The sequence below is a fragment of the Lycium barbarum genome, chromosome 5, assembly GCF_019175385.1.
Source record: "Lycium barbarum isolate Lr01 chromosome 5, ASM1917538v2, whole genome shotgun sequence".
Classification (NCBI taxonomy): Eukaryota; Viridiplantae; Streptophyta; class Magnoliopsida; order Solanales; family Solanaceae; genus Lycium; species Lycium barbarum.
The window spans coordinates 136,316,459-136,331,447 of record NC_083341.1 but is presented as its reverse complement, the minus strand read 5'-3'; the positions used below and the strand labels follow the sequence as shown (position 1 = coordinate 136,331,447).

Genomic DNA, 14,989 nt, shown 5'->3' with positions numbered 1-14,989 from the left:
CCTGACTGCATGTGACCGAGCGAACCACATGGCTTGCTGAACTATCATGAGGCATACATGAGCGGAAATATAACATGAATGCATAATGAGCCTTTATAAAACATGGTAAGTCATAATACTTAATAAAATACTTGTTTAAACATGAGTGAGCCAAAATGGTTATACGACTCCAAATGTCTGACATGACATAACTGACTTGCCTAGTCTATGAAACCTCTATCATGATCTGACTGGAAAACATACTTACTGGGACAAGGACCCCAGCATACCTTTAATGCATAACTAATCATAAAACAAAAGTTTACTAAACCCCGAATGATATGGGGCTCACCAACAAGCTGATACGAATGTTGTCCTACTGAGTAGATGGGCCGTCCTGTATATCAGTACCTGCATCGTGAAATGCAGGCCCCCGGGCAATAAAAGGGGACGTCAGCACATTGAATGTACTGGTATGTAAAACAACTGAATGAAATAACATGGGACATGAAATAACATGATAAGAACTGAAACTGAAAACCTGGACATGAACATGAGCATGAGTACATAAACATGAAATTGAAACTGAAACTGAGTACTGGAACTGAATATGAACATGAGTACTGTAAGCAGGAGATAATCTGTAATACCGACATGATCCACCACGGGGAGAAACGTGGAGTCTGATCTCTGCCCGATCAGCTAAGCTATCTCGTACCTTGCCGGGGCACGAGACATGAATCTGACATAAATGGATCCAAATCCCTCAATGGGGAAAATATGAAGGAATCGTCCTAACTGGGCGGAGCGATCCTTATCCTACGTTGGCATACGTAGTTTCAGGCTATCTGAGCCTTCTCGGTATTAATACAACTCCCGAACATGAAAATAATATAGTTGGCTAAGAAGCCCATGACTTTCGTGAATAAACTTGTACTTGTCTTATAATCATGATTTCACGAAATAACTTGTAAACATGGTTTCATGAAATAGCTTGTAAATATGGTTTCATGAAATAACTTGTAAATATGATTTCATGAAATAGCATGTAAACATATTCTTGATTTATGAGTAATACAATAGTTCATAATCATATATTTGTAATTGACTTGAAAACATGCTTGTAACTTTCAAACTAAAATCATTAAGTTTCATATGAACATAATGAGAACACATGAGGAAGAATTCATGATTCATGGATTCAGCTAGGGTTCCTAATAACCGTAATGGAAGATTAGGAATACAACAACGAATATAGATACAAAATTCATGTACATAAATACTTAAATACGGGCTGCCAATATGTTGGATTTAGTGCCCTAAGATTTGAACTTCATGGATATCAAGGAAACGAAGCATGGGGAAGAACATAGAGATTCCCTCATGTGGATGGAAGTTCTACATACCTTAGTTGTTCCAAAATTTGAATTAAAGACTTGGATTTTGAAGAAGATTTCCTAAATCTTGATTCTTGAATCTTGAGATGGGTTTTCTTGAAAACCCTAGATTAGGAATGATTATTTCTTGTTTAGATTACAAGGATATATGTTAGAATTGAGTTGGAATAATTGGAATGGACTTACCTTGGTGTTCTTGATGTTGGAGGAGAGTAGGAGGTCGTTCTAGGGTTTGAGGGAGTGAAAAATAATGAGTTGAACTGATATGGACGGATATATAGTGTTCTGGAACATTGCAGTTTACGTCCAGCAAAATACTGGCCGTATTTTGAAATACGGGTATTTTGAAATACGGACAGCACTGCCTCTCTTCAGTAAAATGGTCATAACTCTTTGCACAGATGTCCGTTCGACCCCCGTAAGATACCGTTGGAAAGGTATTTCAATGCTCTACAACTTTCATCAAGGAAGGTTTCCCAAATTCCAAACACGATTTGAAATACGGGCCGTAAAGTGAAATACGGTCCGTATTTAACCATATGACCTCAAAATGTCAAATTCCAGAATGTTCAGAAATTCTTGGTTTCAGTTTACGGGCACTGTTCATGGTCGTAAATTGGAATACGACCACTGTTCATGGGCGTAAACCACCATATCACAACTGAACGGAAAAATTTCAATTCCAACATTCTTTATCTGATGTTCTAAGTCTAGGATCGTGGTCAAAACCTTCATTAAAGGTACGGGGCGTTACATGTTGATCCTAAAATATCCTTGAAAACTTATGTAATAAATGTAGAGAGAAGTGGTGCAATGTGGAAATGAAATAAAATAAGTGTTGGTCCCTTTATTTAATGACTTGTAAAATCTGTGCTCAGATGAACAGTGGTCGTCCATCGTGGTTTACGGCCCGTATTCCACTATACGGCTCGTCCACCATGGGCATATTTAACCATTTCCAAAACCAGAAGCTTGGCTGCCTGCATGGTGGTTTACGACCAGGGTTTACGGGCCGTAAATCACTTTACGGTCCGTCCTCCAGGTCGTATTTTACCATTTCTCGCCTGGCAGAGAGTTGAAGCCTTGCATGGCAGTTTACGACTGCCAGTTTACGGACCGTATACCAATTAACGGTCCGTATTTTGCAATTTACGACCACTGGGCAGTTGAAATTCTGCAACTTCCCATATTTTCTTGGGCTTCTCATTTTAATTACCCACGTCCATGCACATGCATTACTCACCTTATATCTCATCTTAACTTAGCTAACTTTCTCGTCTCACATCGGATACTTTCGAAATCTCGCCTAAGGTCATCAAACGTCATTTCTTGCTCATTGACATCATGCACTCATATTCATTACTAGTTCATTCTCTTACGTACCAACGGAAATTTTTCCGAGGTGTAACAAAACGACTACAATTGATAGCAAGACCACTACTTATGAAAACACGGTTGCCCACTACCGTCTGGGGACATGCTATCTTACATGCAGCATCTCTTATTCGTCTCAGACCGACTCATTATAATAAATACTCCCCGTCACAATTAGTATTTGATCATGAACCAAATATTGCTCATCTCCGAATCTTTGGTTGTGTTGTATATGTGCCTGTAGCACCACCACAGCGCACTAAGATGGCCCCCCAAAGAAGGTTAGGTATATATGTTGGGTTTGAATCACCCTCTATTATTCGCTATCTTGAGCCATTGACGGGAGATTTATTCACTGCTCGATTTGCAGATTGTCGATTTGATGAAACAAATTTTCCACAATTAGGGGGAGAGAGAAAAGAAATCAAAAGAGAAATTGTGTGGAAAGTTCCATCACTATATCATTTTGATCCACGTGCCCCCATATGTGAACAGGAGATCCAGAAGATCATTCACTTGCAAAAAATAGCAAATCAAATGCTAGACGCATTTACTGATTTGAAAAGGATAACTAAGTCACATATCCCTGCAGAGAATGTGCCTATCCGAATTGATGTCCCAAAGGGAAAATCTACTAGTGTCATAGCCTCTGAATCTCATGCACGCCTGAAGCGTGGTAGGCCATTGGGTTCTAAGGATAAAAATCCTAGAAAAAGAAACACAAAAAATGATCAAAATGACACTATGAAAGAATATCATGAAGATATTCAAGATCTGACTAATCCTGATACTCCTGAAGATATTAGGGAACCCGAGACTCAAGTAAATAAAGAACTATCATTGAGTTCTTTTGGTGATGGGATAAATTTGAATCGATCGAAGATTATGGTGGATAATGTTTTTGCATATAATGTTGCACTAAATATTATGAAAGACATTGACGATCAGGAACCCCAATCTGTCGAAGAATGTCGACGAAGATATGATTGGCCAAAATGGCAAGAGGCAGTTCAATCAGAATTGGATTCACTTTCCAAACGTGAGGTTTTTGGACCTGTAGTCCAAACGCCTAATGGTGTAAAACCAATTGGCCATAAATGGGTTTTAATGCGAAAAAGGAATGAGAGAAATGAAATTGTGAGATACAAGGCACGCCTTGTTGCACAAGGATTCTCTCAACGACCCGGTATCGACTATGAAGAAACATATTCACCCGTTATGGATCGCATAACATTTCGATATCTCATCAGTTTAGCTGTACATGAAAATCTTGAAATACATCTGATGGATGTGGTTACAGCTTACCTTTATGGCTCACTTGATAATGAAGTCTATATGAAAATTCCTGAAGGATTTAAAATGCCTGAAGCAATTAACTCAAAGTCTCGGGAGATGTATTCAATCAGATTACAAAGATCGTTGTATGGTCTAAAACAATCAGGGCGCATGTGGTACAATCGCCTCAGTGAATACTTGGTAAAAGAAGGTTATATAAATGATGCCATTTGTCCATGTGTTTTTATTAAGAAATCAAAATCAGAGTTCGTTATAATCGCTATTTATGTTGATGACATAAACCTAATTGGAACTCCAGAAGAGCTCCAAAAGGCGATTGAATATTTAAAGAAAGAATTTGAGATGAAAGATCTGGGAAAAGCAAAAGAAAAGCAAAACTTTGTCTTGGTTTGCAGATTGAACATTTGACAGATGGGATCTTTATCCATCAATCTGCTTATACCGAAAAGGTTTTAAAACGATTTTACATGGACAATGCGCATCTTTTAAGTACTCCAATGGTTGTTCGCTCACTTGAAGTGAGTAAAGATCCGTTCCGACCTCAAGAAGAAAATGAAGAGCTTCTTGGTCCTGAAGTACCATATCTTAGTGCAATTGGTGCACTTATGTATCTTGCTAACGCTACAATACCTGACATAGCGTTCTCTGTTAATTTGCTAGCAAGATATAGCTCTTCTCCTACACGAAGACTTGGAACGGAGTTAAGCATATATTGCGATATCTGAAGGGAACTAGCGATATGGGCCTGTTTTATACTAACAAAGGTAGTACAGATCTTGTTGGTTATGCAGATGCAGGTTATTTATCTGATCCACATAAAGCTCGATCTCAAACAGGCTATCTGTTTACATGCGGAGGTACTGCTATATCATGGCGATCCATAAAGCAGTCCATTGTTGCTACTTCTTCGAATCATGCTGAGATAATAGCTATTCATGAAGCAAGTAGAGAATGTGTGTGGTTGAGATCAGTGATACATTTCATCAGAGAAAGATGTGGCTTGAAGTGTGATACAAAATTACCCACAGTATTATATGAAGATAATGCTGCATGCATAGCTCAATTAAAAGGAGGATTTATAAAAGGAGATAGAACGAAGCACATTTCACCAAAGTTATTTTTCACACATGATCTCCAGAAGAATGGTGATATTGATGTGCAACAAATTCGTTCAAGTGACAATCCTGTAGATTTGTTCACCAAATCTTTTCCAACTTCAACTCTTGAGAAGATGATATTCAAGATTGGAATGCGAAGACTCCGACATCTGAATATTGATCTTCGTCAGGGGGAGTGAAATACGCGTTGTACTCTTTTTTCCTTAACCAAGTTTTGTCCCATTGGGTTTTCTTGGTAAGGTTTTTAATGAGGCAGCTCTCAAAGCGTATTACTAGATATGTGTACTCTTTTTCCTTCATTGAGACTTTTTCCCACAAGGTTTTTCCTAATAAGGTTTTTAACGATACACATCATCTATGGACATCCAAGGGGGAGTGTTATGAAATATAGAATGGATGCCCACTACACAAATATAATGCCTCTTCCATTATCTTCCACTATCTTAATGGTTCTTCCATTATCTTCCACCATATTAATGGTTCTTCCATTATCCCATATATTGAATGCATATGTAGCACTATAAATAGAGGCATAAGTTTTCATATGTAATGTACTTAAAACACATTTTTGGAAGAATAATAAAATCTCTCCTCTTTGTCACTCTATGTTTATAGTTTTCATCCTTTAATATTATTACTCTTTTAGCTTCATTTTATAACAATTATTATATTCTCAAAGTTTTAAAGGTTGCATTTTCAGCAGTACCTACCATCTGGACCATGCCACATTGAATGAAGCAAATTTTTTAAATTTTTTATTTTTATTTTTTATGATGGTATTTAGACCAGTTTAGGTGCATCTCAGTTGTTCATCGGATATCTACTACCTCCCACGAGTACAAGTACTGTGCAATTGCCCACCAAATATTAGCAGATAAAAATAAATCAACTAGTGTTTTTTGTTGAGTACCGAGATCTAATGATCAATATAGCCCTCTAGAAGGAATCTTTCAGGGTGAAAAGCAAGATGTTTGACCTACCGGGTGTAGCCTTGGTCATTCCTTTCTAGAAAAGCGAAATTAGAAGCTGACCATAGGAGTCGCTATTTTAAAGCTGGCAAGCGATATCTGGGCTTGTTTAGGTGCATCTTAACTGTCCAATCATACCTACTATCTCCCACCAACATAGGTGTCGTGTAACTTTACCCTCCAAAACATAAGCAAATGGAAAGAAACCAATTAGTGCTTTTTGTCACAGAAGTTACACAATCAGCTGCTCGACCAAATTCTTTTTACAGCTCTAGCCAATATACATAATAGACATATTATACATTTGTCGGCTATTTTTTGACTGGATGCCTATTTATGTTAATTTTTCTTTTTTGTTTCTGCGGGAATTTGAATCTCAGTTTATATCCAAGGTTGCATACTTCATTAACTACTAGATCACACTCTTGAATGCTAGAATAAAACAAATTATCAGTCTGATACCGGAATAAAAGCAAAAGAATAGGAAAATAGGAATACATTTTGGAAACCTTAAAGAGAAAAAGAATCCAAAACTTTTTGAATGTTGCTTTACATCCCCTTTCTAGAGTGACAACATAAACAAAAATTGTGGCTAACAAAAGTTTTGACTTAAGCAGAAGAGGGGTCAGCTGAGTCAGATGCGGCTGCTCTTTTCTTTGCAAAATATTCCTCAGCTCTAGCAAGGTTCTTAGCAACTGATGGTTTTACCCATTTCTTTCTCCCTGGTAAAACAGTCAATGAACAGCCAGCAGCCTCTAATTTCTCCTTTGCTGATGATGAAAAGGCGCGGGCCTTAAAGTTGAGTTTCACGCTTAGCTCACCGTCGCCTAAGATCTGGAAATGAGACACAAATCGAAGACATTATACAGTGACCTCTCTATAATAGTCATCCTTTATAACAACATTTCACTATAATAGCCAAAAAATATCCAGACAAATGACGCCGTTGTAAAGAGGTTTGGTTTGTAGAAATTAATATAGATAGGTGATAGCACTATAATGTCATTAGGCTTACAGAAACTATGTTATACAACCTACAAATCATCATAGTTTTGTTATATAATCTACTTTTAGGTGAACATAGGGGTTTGGGGAGTTGGATTCGATAAAAGAGGACTTTCGGATTTATGCATGGTTGGTCATCACTGGGACATGAAACCAAATTCTTGCACAAAGGAGCTGAACAAACTCAAAAAGGTTGCTTACAAAGCCGTGGTATTCATATACAACAGCGAAAATTTAAGTGTAAAGAAGCAGATGAGATATCCAGACAATTTATAGAACCATATTCCATCTCTTATAGTATTTGGCGAGCCAGGAAGAAGTATACCCTGAAGAGTGAATAGTGTGAACTTTGAAACTAAAATTGACCAATGCACTAGTTCACTAGATGTCCATACACATGCTGTCATGAGAGGAAGTATACAGTTGACACTTCCAGTAGTTTTGACCAATATTATTATTCCATTAAATGTTCGAAATAATCATGTGAACTAAAACCTCATGCATTCAGAAACTGCCCCAAAAACAAAAGTTCTTCCGTTAGAACTATAATCGCTTTCCCCTCATTCCCATACACAGGATAAAAGAGGGAATTATAGGTTTAGCTTTTAGTTGTTTCAAAAAAAGTGGTGAGCCTGTGGGTGAGGGTGTTTCATCTGAAACAGTAAGTTTCAGATTCCTCTGGTCAGGTAACAGTATACAGAATTATGAAGCCAGGAGAAGCAAGGAAGCCGATATTATACAATTGAATATGTGCTTCAATTCAAACCATAAGCCATTTCTGCCTTAATAGTTATCGCACCAATGCTTTCTTCACACTAGGCGATTTCTTCCCATCTGTCCAAACCTTGGTGGACAGAGTTGCCCGATATCTATGCTGGTGGGAGGTAGCAAGTACTTCGTGGAATTAGTCAAGGTGCGCACAAGCTAACTGGAATACCACAAATCTAAAAGAAAAACAAGGGATGGATTTCACTTAAGGAAAAATAGTCACTTCAGCAAACAGCAACAACCTACTGTGGCACATAATACTATCTTCCAACACCCGGGCAAGAGGTGGTTTAGTGATTTGTTTTGATATGACAAATTTTATGACTATTTATAATTAAAAAGAAAAAGAAAACATGCGACTAAGTGTAAGAACTTATTCTTCGTGGAATCACAGGTACAATTAAGAAGCAAACTATTGTGGAAAGCATAAATACCCCTTTTCTCTTTTAAGCTAAGGGAACCAACTGGGGAAAGACACTATCTAGGTATGGAGAACCAATGAGAGGAATCTCAACTATACCAAATTGTTCAAATGGATATTATGGTTTGGGAAACTAGAAAAATATTCGTGCACAGTATCACATCAAGAGAGCAGGACTTAATAACTTATATTCTTACTTCTTTATGGTTATTTTACTTAAAGACAGCACTACACCTTTATCTATAAATTAACCCATAGCTCTGGGAATATGCTAAATACACATTGTAATGATTTCTTGCTTTTTAACAGTGTCATTCAGAAATGAATGGGATAATCTTGTCTTTGTTTCCTTTTGAAAAAGTTTAATATTTCATACATTTAAAGAGAATTATTTTTACTAGCATTTGTAAACAGTGGACAAGAGCAGGTAGATAGTTCTTGACCTCATGCTATACATGGCCTAGATAAATGAACATGTTGTTTAGTGTTTACAGTATACATACCGATAAAAAAAGTATGTACCCTGTTTAACAGCCTTGATGTATCTAATTAAGTGAAAGTAACGGAACAATGGAAAGTTGAGTCTCTGATTCAACAAGAGCTAAAGATACTACTTTGGCTTATGGCAACAAAGAAAAATCTTCATTTTCCTACTTTTTAGTTAATAGCACTAAGGTGTAGACACAGGTAAAGCAGAATGCACAGAGTCGGCCTCATAGGCTGACCATAACTAGAGGCGGATCTAACCTTAAAGTATTGGGTTCAATAGCTTTTGCCCAAACCCTGTATTTTGTATTAAGAAATCTATAAATATTTACTGTAACCTAGTTATCATTGTATATTAACTTCCTGTTGCTGCAGGAATCCATATAATTGAAATCTTGAATCCGCCTTTGACTATAACATTCTCAAGCCTCATATCAACCATACGCCTCATATCGCAATTAACTTAATTAATCAATCCCATGGGAAGATCTAAGCCACGCCCTATTGCTATAAGTATTGAAAACTCATGTCCGAATAAATGCTTTGTGTTTCCTTCTTCCTCGTTTTCTTTTTGGGAGACGCAGCTTCGTCAATGCAAATAGTCATGATGTCTCGTGCAAATTAAACCTTTCAAGATTAATTCACTAAGTTGAGAAAATAAGTATTCACCGATTAAATGATGAAGATTCGTTGTGGAACCAACATGCAACAAAGATAAATGTATAGTACCTTTAGTGGAAGTCTCCTTTCTCTCCCTGAAGGATTTATTAAACCCTTCTGCTTGAGGGACTCAAGTGAGACCTCTTCCCCTTCTTGAAATCCTGCCTCTTCTATGTCCTTCAAGTTCACAGGTACATATTTGGGAAGTCCAGCAGACATGCCTTTACAAAATTCAAATGCTCAGGTTAGCTGGAATATTGACATAATTTATGCATATATAACCAAACAACACTGTACTCCACACTCTACACGGGGTAAACGAATGAGCTTAGATTAATGAAATCGATATGCTTACACACATTCTACGTGCCAAGGTAGGGGTAAGGTCTGCGTACACTCTACCCTCCCAAGACCCCACTTGTGGGATTAAACTGGGTACGTTGTTGTTGTTGATATGCTTACACATGCATATGTTGGCATGGTAACTGAAATAAGAAACAAGGAAAAAACTCTTTGCCATTGTAGCACCAGCAAAAATAGAGAAAGAACTTTTTTCTTTTCACTGGATATGTTGAAAAGCTTTTGAGTTCTTACTTTAATCCAAATCTTTTTTAATAACACCAGCAAGGTATTCAGAAACAACTGGTATTCCTTTTCAGTAACTATACCTTTTGCACATAAAAATGAACTTCATCTCACAGAGAGCTCTGTCTGCTTAAATTACATAAACAAGTTTGAGCCCACAGAAACTTCTGCTAATCTATTCAGTAGGCATGGTACTTGTAGGTCATATTGATCTTGTTAACATAGGATAGTACTCTAAAAGACAAGGTATTCGTCCTTCTACATTAACTCTTTTAAACCCCCGTAGTAGGATTAGGAGAATGATACAAAGAGTAGAAGAGGTTCCTAGATAAAGTAATTAATGACTTCGCATCATCCTTACACTTCTGAGTGCAGTCATATACTAATTACAATGTGAGGTCTTAAGGAGATGTATAAAGGAAATGACTCAGAGATAAGAGATGACCATGAAGTAGATTAACTTTTGATTTGAAATTATGAACCTTCTAATATCATTAACGTGTTTAATTTAGCTAGCTTATTCTATCTGCTTCTAATAGGTTATACAAATGAAATTGCTAAACAGCAATCTTTAGAATATGAGAAACGGGTGGCAAACATCTATGGTTGATGATATTTTGACAGATTAGCATAACCTGAGGGAAATCCTTAACTAAAGCAATTAATCACCTTATGAAACAGAATAAAGACCAGATTGGAAGTTTTACAAAGAGCACTATCAATTACTTCATTTATTAAGTTAAAATTGCCCAAAATAGTCAAAGTTATGACAAATTAGACATTTCAAAGTTGCCACACAACTCTAGGCATAACAATCATAATGCGAATGGGTACAAGTTAGGCTGAAATGAGAAGACAGTTATGAATCTGCTTAGTCATACCAACAACTTGACATATCGACAAAAAATACTTGGTTCAATATCCAACAACTCAACCTATACAAAGGGAATCAAGCCCATTGACTAGGTTGGAGATATAAAGCTTCCTTGCAGGTTTGTGCAGTTAATTCATTCCACATGTCAACATATTACAGTGCACCAACTCCATTCACAAACTCAGTTTTAGTTCCAAAACTTACTCTGAGTAGAAATGGGACTTATTTTAGTAGGCACTGGAACAAGAGAAAATTTTGGCCAAAGAATGGCTCTCATTCTTCCAAATCAAAAGAAGAAAGAAAGAATGGTTTATCTCATTTTAATTTTCCTTGTGGATCCACTTTCATTAGTTGCTAAAAAAGAACCCTCGGAATGGTGTATAGAATGATTATACTCGAAAACAGACTACGAGTCACCTTCTTTGAGCAATACTTTAGTTTTCAGGGAGAAATTGTTAAAAGCATAGGATAAAATATTACTTCCTTGTCCGAATACTGGACTGCTTTAATGCTTCTTGCAAGCCAACCTTATGGCTAAAGGAAAGTGAAGACCACTCAAGTGCCACATTTAGACTAGAGGGTCGAGGCTCTGACATTCTTTCAAATCAAAGAAAGAATAGCCCTTTGACTTGAGGGCCTTAACACCTCCTTAAAATGAATTTTCAAATCCTTTTTCTTTAGTATTGCAACTGAGAAAAGACAGATTTTAAGATACTCTGGCTTGATGTTGTCTAACTGTGCATAGCTTTGTTTCTTGCTGCAATATGTTGATCTTTGTGAATAAACTTCTTTAGATTAATCATCAGTATAGTTGAAGAACCTTATATTGGCAAGTATACATATGCATATATCCACCAGATGGAGATAAGACTTTTTATCATCCAATGCAAATTTGACTCCGTAGTGACAAATAACCAGAAGGAAAAATAAAAAAGTTTATAAAGAAAGAAACACATAGTGCACCCAAGCGAGTGGCCTTGTTGTTAATACATTGGGTTGAGAACCATGGGGGTCTCAGGTTTAATTCCATCTATCCAAGTCTTTGTGGATAGATTTATCTGGCACTTGTGCTGGCGAGAGATAGCAGGTACCCCGTGGAATTAAGTGCATGCAAGGTGGCTCGAACACCACAGTTATTAAAAAAAAAACACATTGTCAAGCTAAAGCTATAAGTTCTATAACAAACTAAATGCACTTATCCATAAACTCTTCAAAGCAAAACTATAACACAGCAAAAGGACACAGAAGCAAACAACAAACACAGAAAAATTAAATCCAAACAAACTAAGAGTGCATGATGCAAAATTGAGCACATGATAAAATGTTTCTATTAGACAATTCCAACTCAAATTTTGGAAAAGCTTTTGCACATGTTCTCAAGCATTCATTACGTAGATAAGTTAACCACTTAAAATATGTCGCCTCCTTTAAAGTTATCATTGTCAAAAAAAAATATGTCATCTCCTTTAATTATATACAGTAGCCTCAATAAGCAGAAAAACTACAAGCCTGTCCCAATTGAGTATGATATGTAAGTGACATATTTTATGCAGTTAACCCCAGACCCCACGTTGTGGGATTTCACTGGGTTGTTGTTGTTGTTGAACTTATTTACGTAATAGCGCTTGAAAATGCGTGAAGAAGCTTTTTCAAAATTTGAGCAAAAAATGTCTAGTAAGAACATGTTATCATGTGTCAAGGTGCTCAATTGAAAAAAGGCTGTAGTTCAAGTGTCTAAATATATTGGCGAGTTTAAGGGGGTTATGGATGTATTCTGCCCTATGTATTCTTATTGTTTGGATTTAGTTTTTCAAAAAATGTTTTCTAATTTTCCCATGTTCGTTGGTCAAAATCTTTGGAAAATATTTTCTCTAGGAAAACAAATTCCTTAAAAATGAGGAAAATGACTTCCCTGGTGGAAGTACAGAAAACAAGTTCCACAAGTGGCATTTCACATTGATTATCTCCTTCCCATCCACCCAATGTCCCCAACCCCTACCACTTGACCACCCCACCTCCCACCACCTTGAAACCCCACCCCATCCCATCCCCATAGTTTTTTACTAGATTACATATAAATGCTTCTCGAATAATATTTCTTTTTTTGCTTACTTACCAAATATTGAAAGATAAGTAAGAAACCCTCTTGTTTTACAAGAAAACATTTTCTTCCGTACCAAACACACCCATAGTTAAGCTAAAGCTATAAATTCTATAACAAGCTAAATAATTTATCCATAAACTCTTACGGGTCGTTGGTAGGACGTATTAGAGAAAATAACTTTGATATTATTAACCCTTGTCTGGTAGTGTTTTCAATATGTATAACTAATACATGGTATTAGTTATACACCCTATTTAGTATTATTCTTATACATAGTAAACCATGGCATTAACAATAGTACTATTCCTATTCTAATACGCCATATTCAGTACTATTCATATTAGAATACACTCTATTCATATAATACAACAAACCAAAAAACAACAACGAACCCAGTGTAATCAATCCCACAAGTGGGTCTGGACAACAAACCAAGCGGACGATAAAATATAATGTCAACGTCACTAATCTCAGCATTACTAATACACCCTATTCGGTACTATTCTCATACACAAGGACACAGAAACAAACAACAAACACAAAAAAACAAATCCAACACAATTATGTTAAACCTATGCTAACAAAATTACCTCCAGCAATTCCTCTCAATTTGGGAAGTCTCCTATGAAGAGGCATTTGAACCCCGTAAAATCCCTTTCTAACCCATGACATTAACAATATCAGACTATTCCTATTCTAATACACTCTATTCATTTAATACAACAAACCAAACAAAAAAGAAATAATCCCAGCATTACTAATACATCCTATTGAGTACTATCCTTCTAGACTCTACCAAACGACCCCTTAAATGCAAAATCATAACACTGCAGAAGGACACAGAAACAAACAACCACCACATATAGTTAACATAACTATATTGAAGCTAAGTTTAAGAAATTACCTCCAGCAATTCCTCTCAACTTAGGAAGTCTCCTATAAAGAGGCATTTGACCTCCTTCAAATCCCTTTCTAACACCAGGTCCAGACCTTGATTTTTGACCTCTCATTCCAAAACCACAACTACCACCTTGTCCAGCTGAATGTCCTCTACCTTTCCTCTTTCTATTTTTAGTAGCCCCAGGTTGTGGACCCAAGTTATTCAGCCTAAATCTAACACTTCCACTTGCAGAATCACTTCCAGGAGCACTAAAAGCTGAAACTTGATTGAAAACAACAAATGGGGTTCTTGTTCTTGGCTTAGATAACTTGATTGAAGGAAAAAAATTTGAACTTGACTTCAAGATTCTTGTATTTCCCTGGAAAAAAAAATGATATGGGGATAAATGAAATGTATAATAATTTGACAAATTGGTGCTCCCTCTGTCCCAATTTATGGTATACATTTTGTATTTCGACAGTCAAATTTGAACATACAATAATTTCTTTTTACATATTTAGAAACTACAAGTACTATAGGTCACAATAATTAACAATTTAAAATATTTAAAGGGCATACGAATGAATTGCGGTCAAAGATTTTCTTGTTGGACTCTCAAAATATGAACAGTATCTCATAAATTGGGACAGAGGGAGTAAAAGAAAGAGAAGAAATAATTATACCTTGAATGATGAAGAAATGTGGGGAATAATGGAGGAGACTGAGAGGAGAGACGCCATTGTTGATAAGGGGAACTCAAAAGGATATGTTGAGTGTCCACAAGCAAAAGAAAAAAAAAGTGATTGAAATTTTAACGGATAGGGGTGGTTATTATTGGAGGTTTTTTTATTTGAAAAAAAAATTAAAAAAAATTGGTTACTCTGTCATCAATATTTTCATTTTTTTTTGCACGGATTATTCTTCGAAGGCGTTGGTATTTAATTTTTGCTCTTTGCTTAAAAAAGTGACTCAAAATACTTTGAAGTTTTTGATCGAATGCCCGCTTAGTAAGAAAAATAATTTCACAGTGCAAGGCTTCGCGAAAATTTTACCTTATAAGGCAGAATTTTTGTT

The 14,989-nt window shown here is 36.4% G+C and overlaps 1 protein-coding gene across 1 annotated transcript; it reads right to left on the bottom strand.

Annotated features, from left to right (window-relative positions):
* Nucleotides 1–6,599: 6,599 nt before the first annotated feature.
* On the bottom strand, nucleotides 6,600–14,756 carry LOC132641767 (large ribosomal subunit protein uL15c). Its single transcript, XM_060358854.1, has 4 exons — nucleotides 14,599–14,756; nucleotides 13,940–14,294; nucleotides 9,542–9,693; nucleotides 6,600–6,966 (listed from the first exon to the last, which is right to left on the bottom strand). Exons 1-4 carry the CDS (start codon nucleotides 14,653–14,655, stop codon nucleotides 6,742–6,744), a joined length of 789 nt encoding a protein of 262 aa, XP_060214837.1. The 5' UTR covers nucleotides 14,656–14,756; the 3' UTR covers nucleotides 6,600–6,741.
* Between the last annotated feature and the right edge of the window lie 233 nt (nucleotides 14,757–14,989).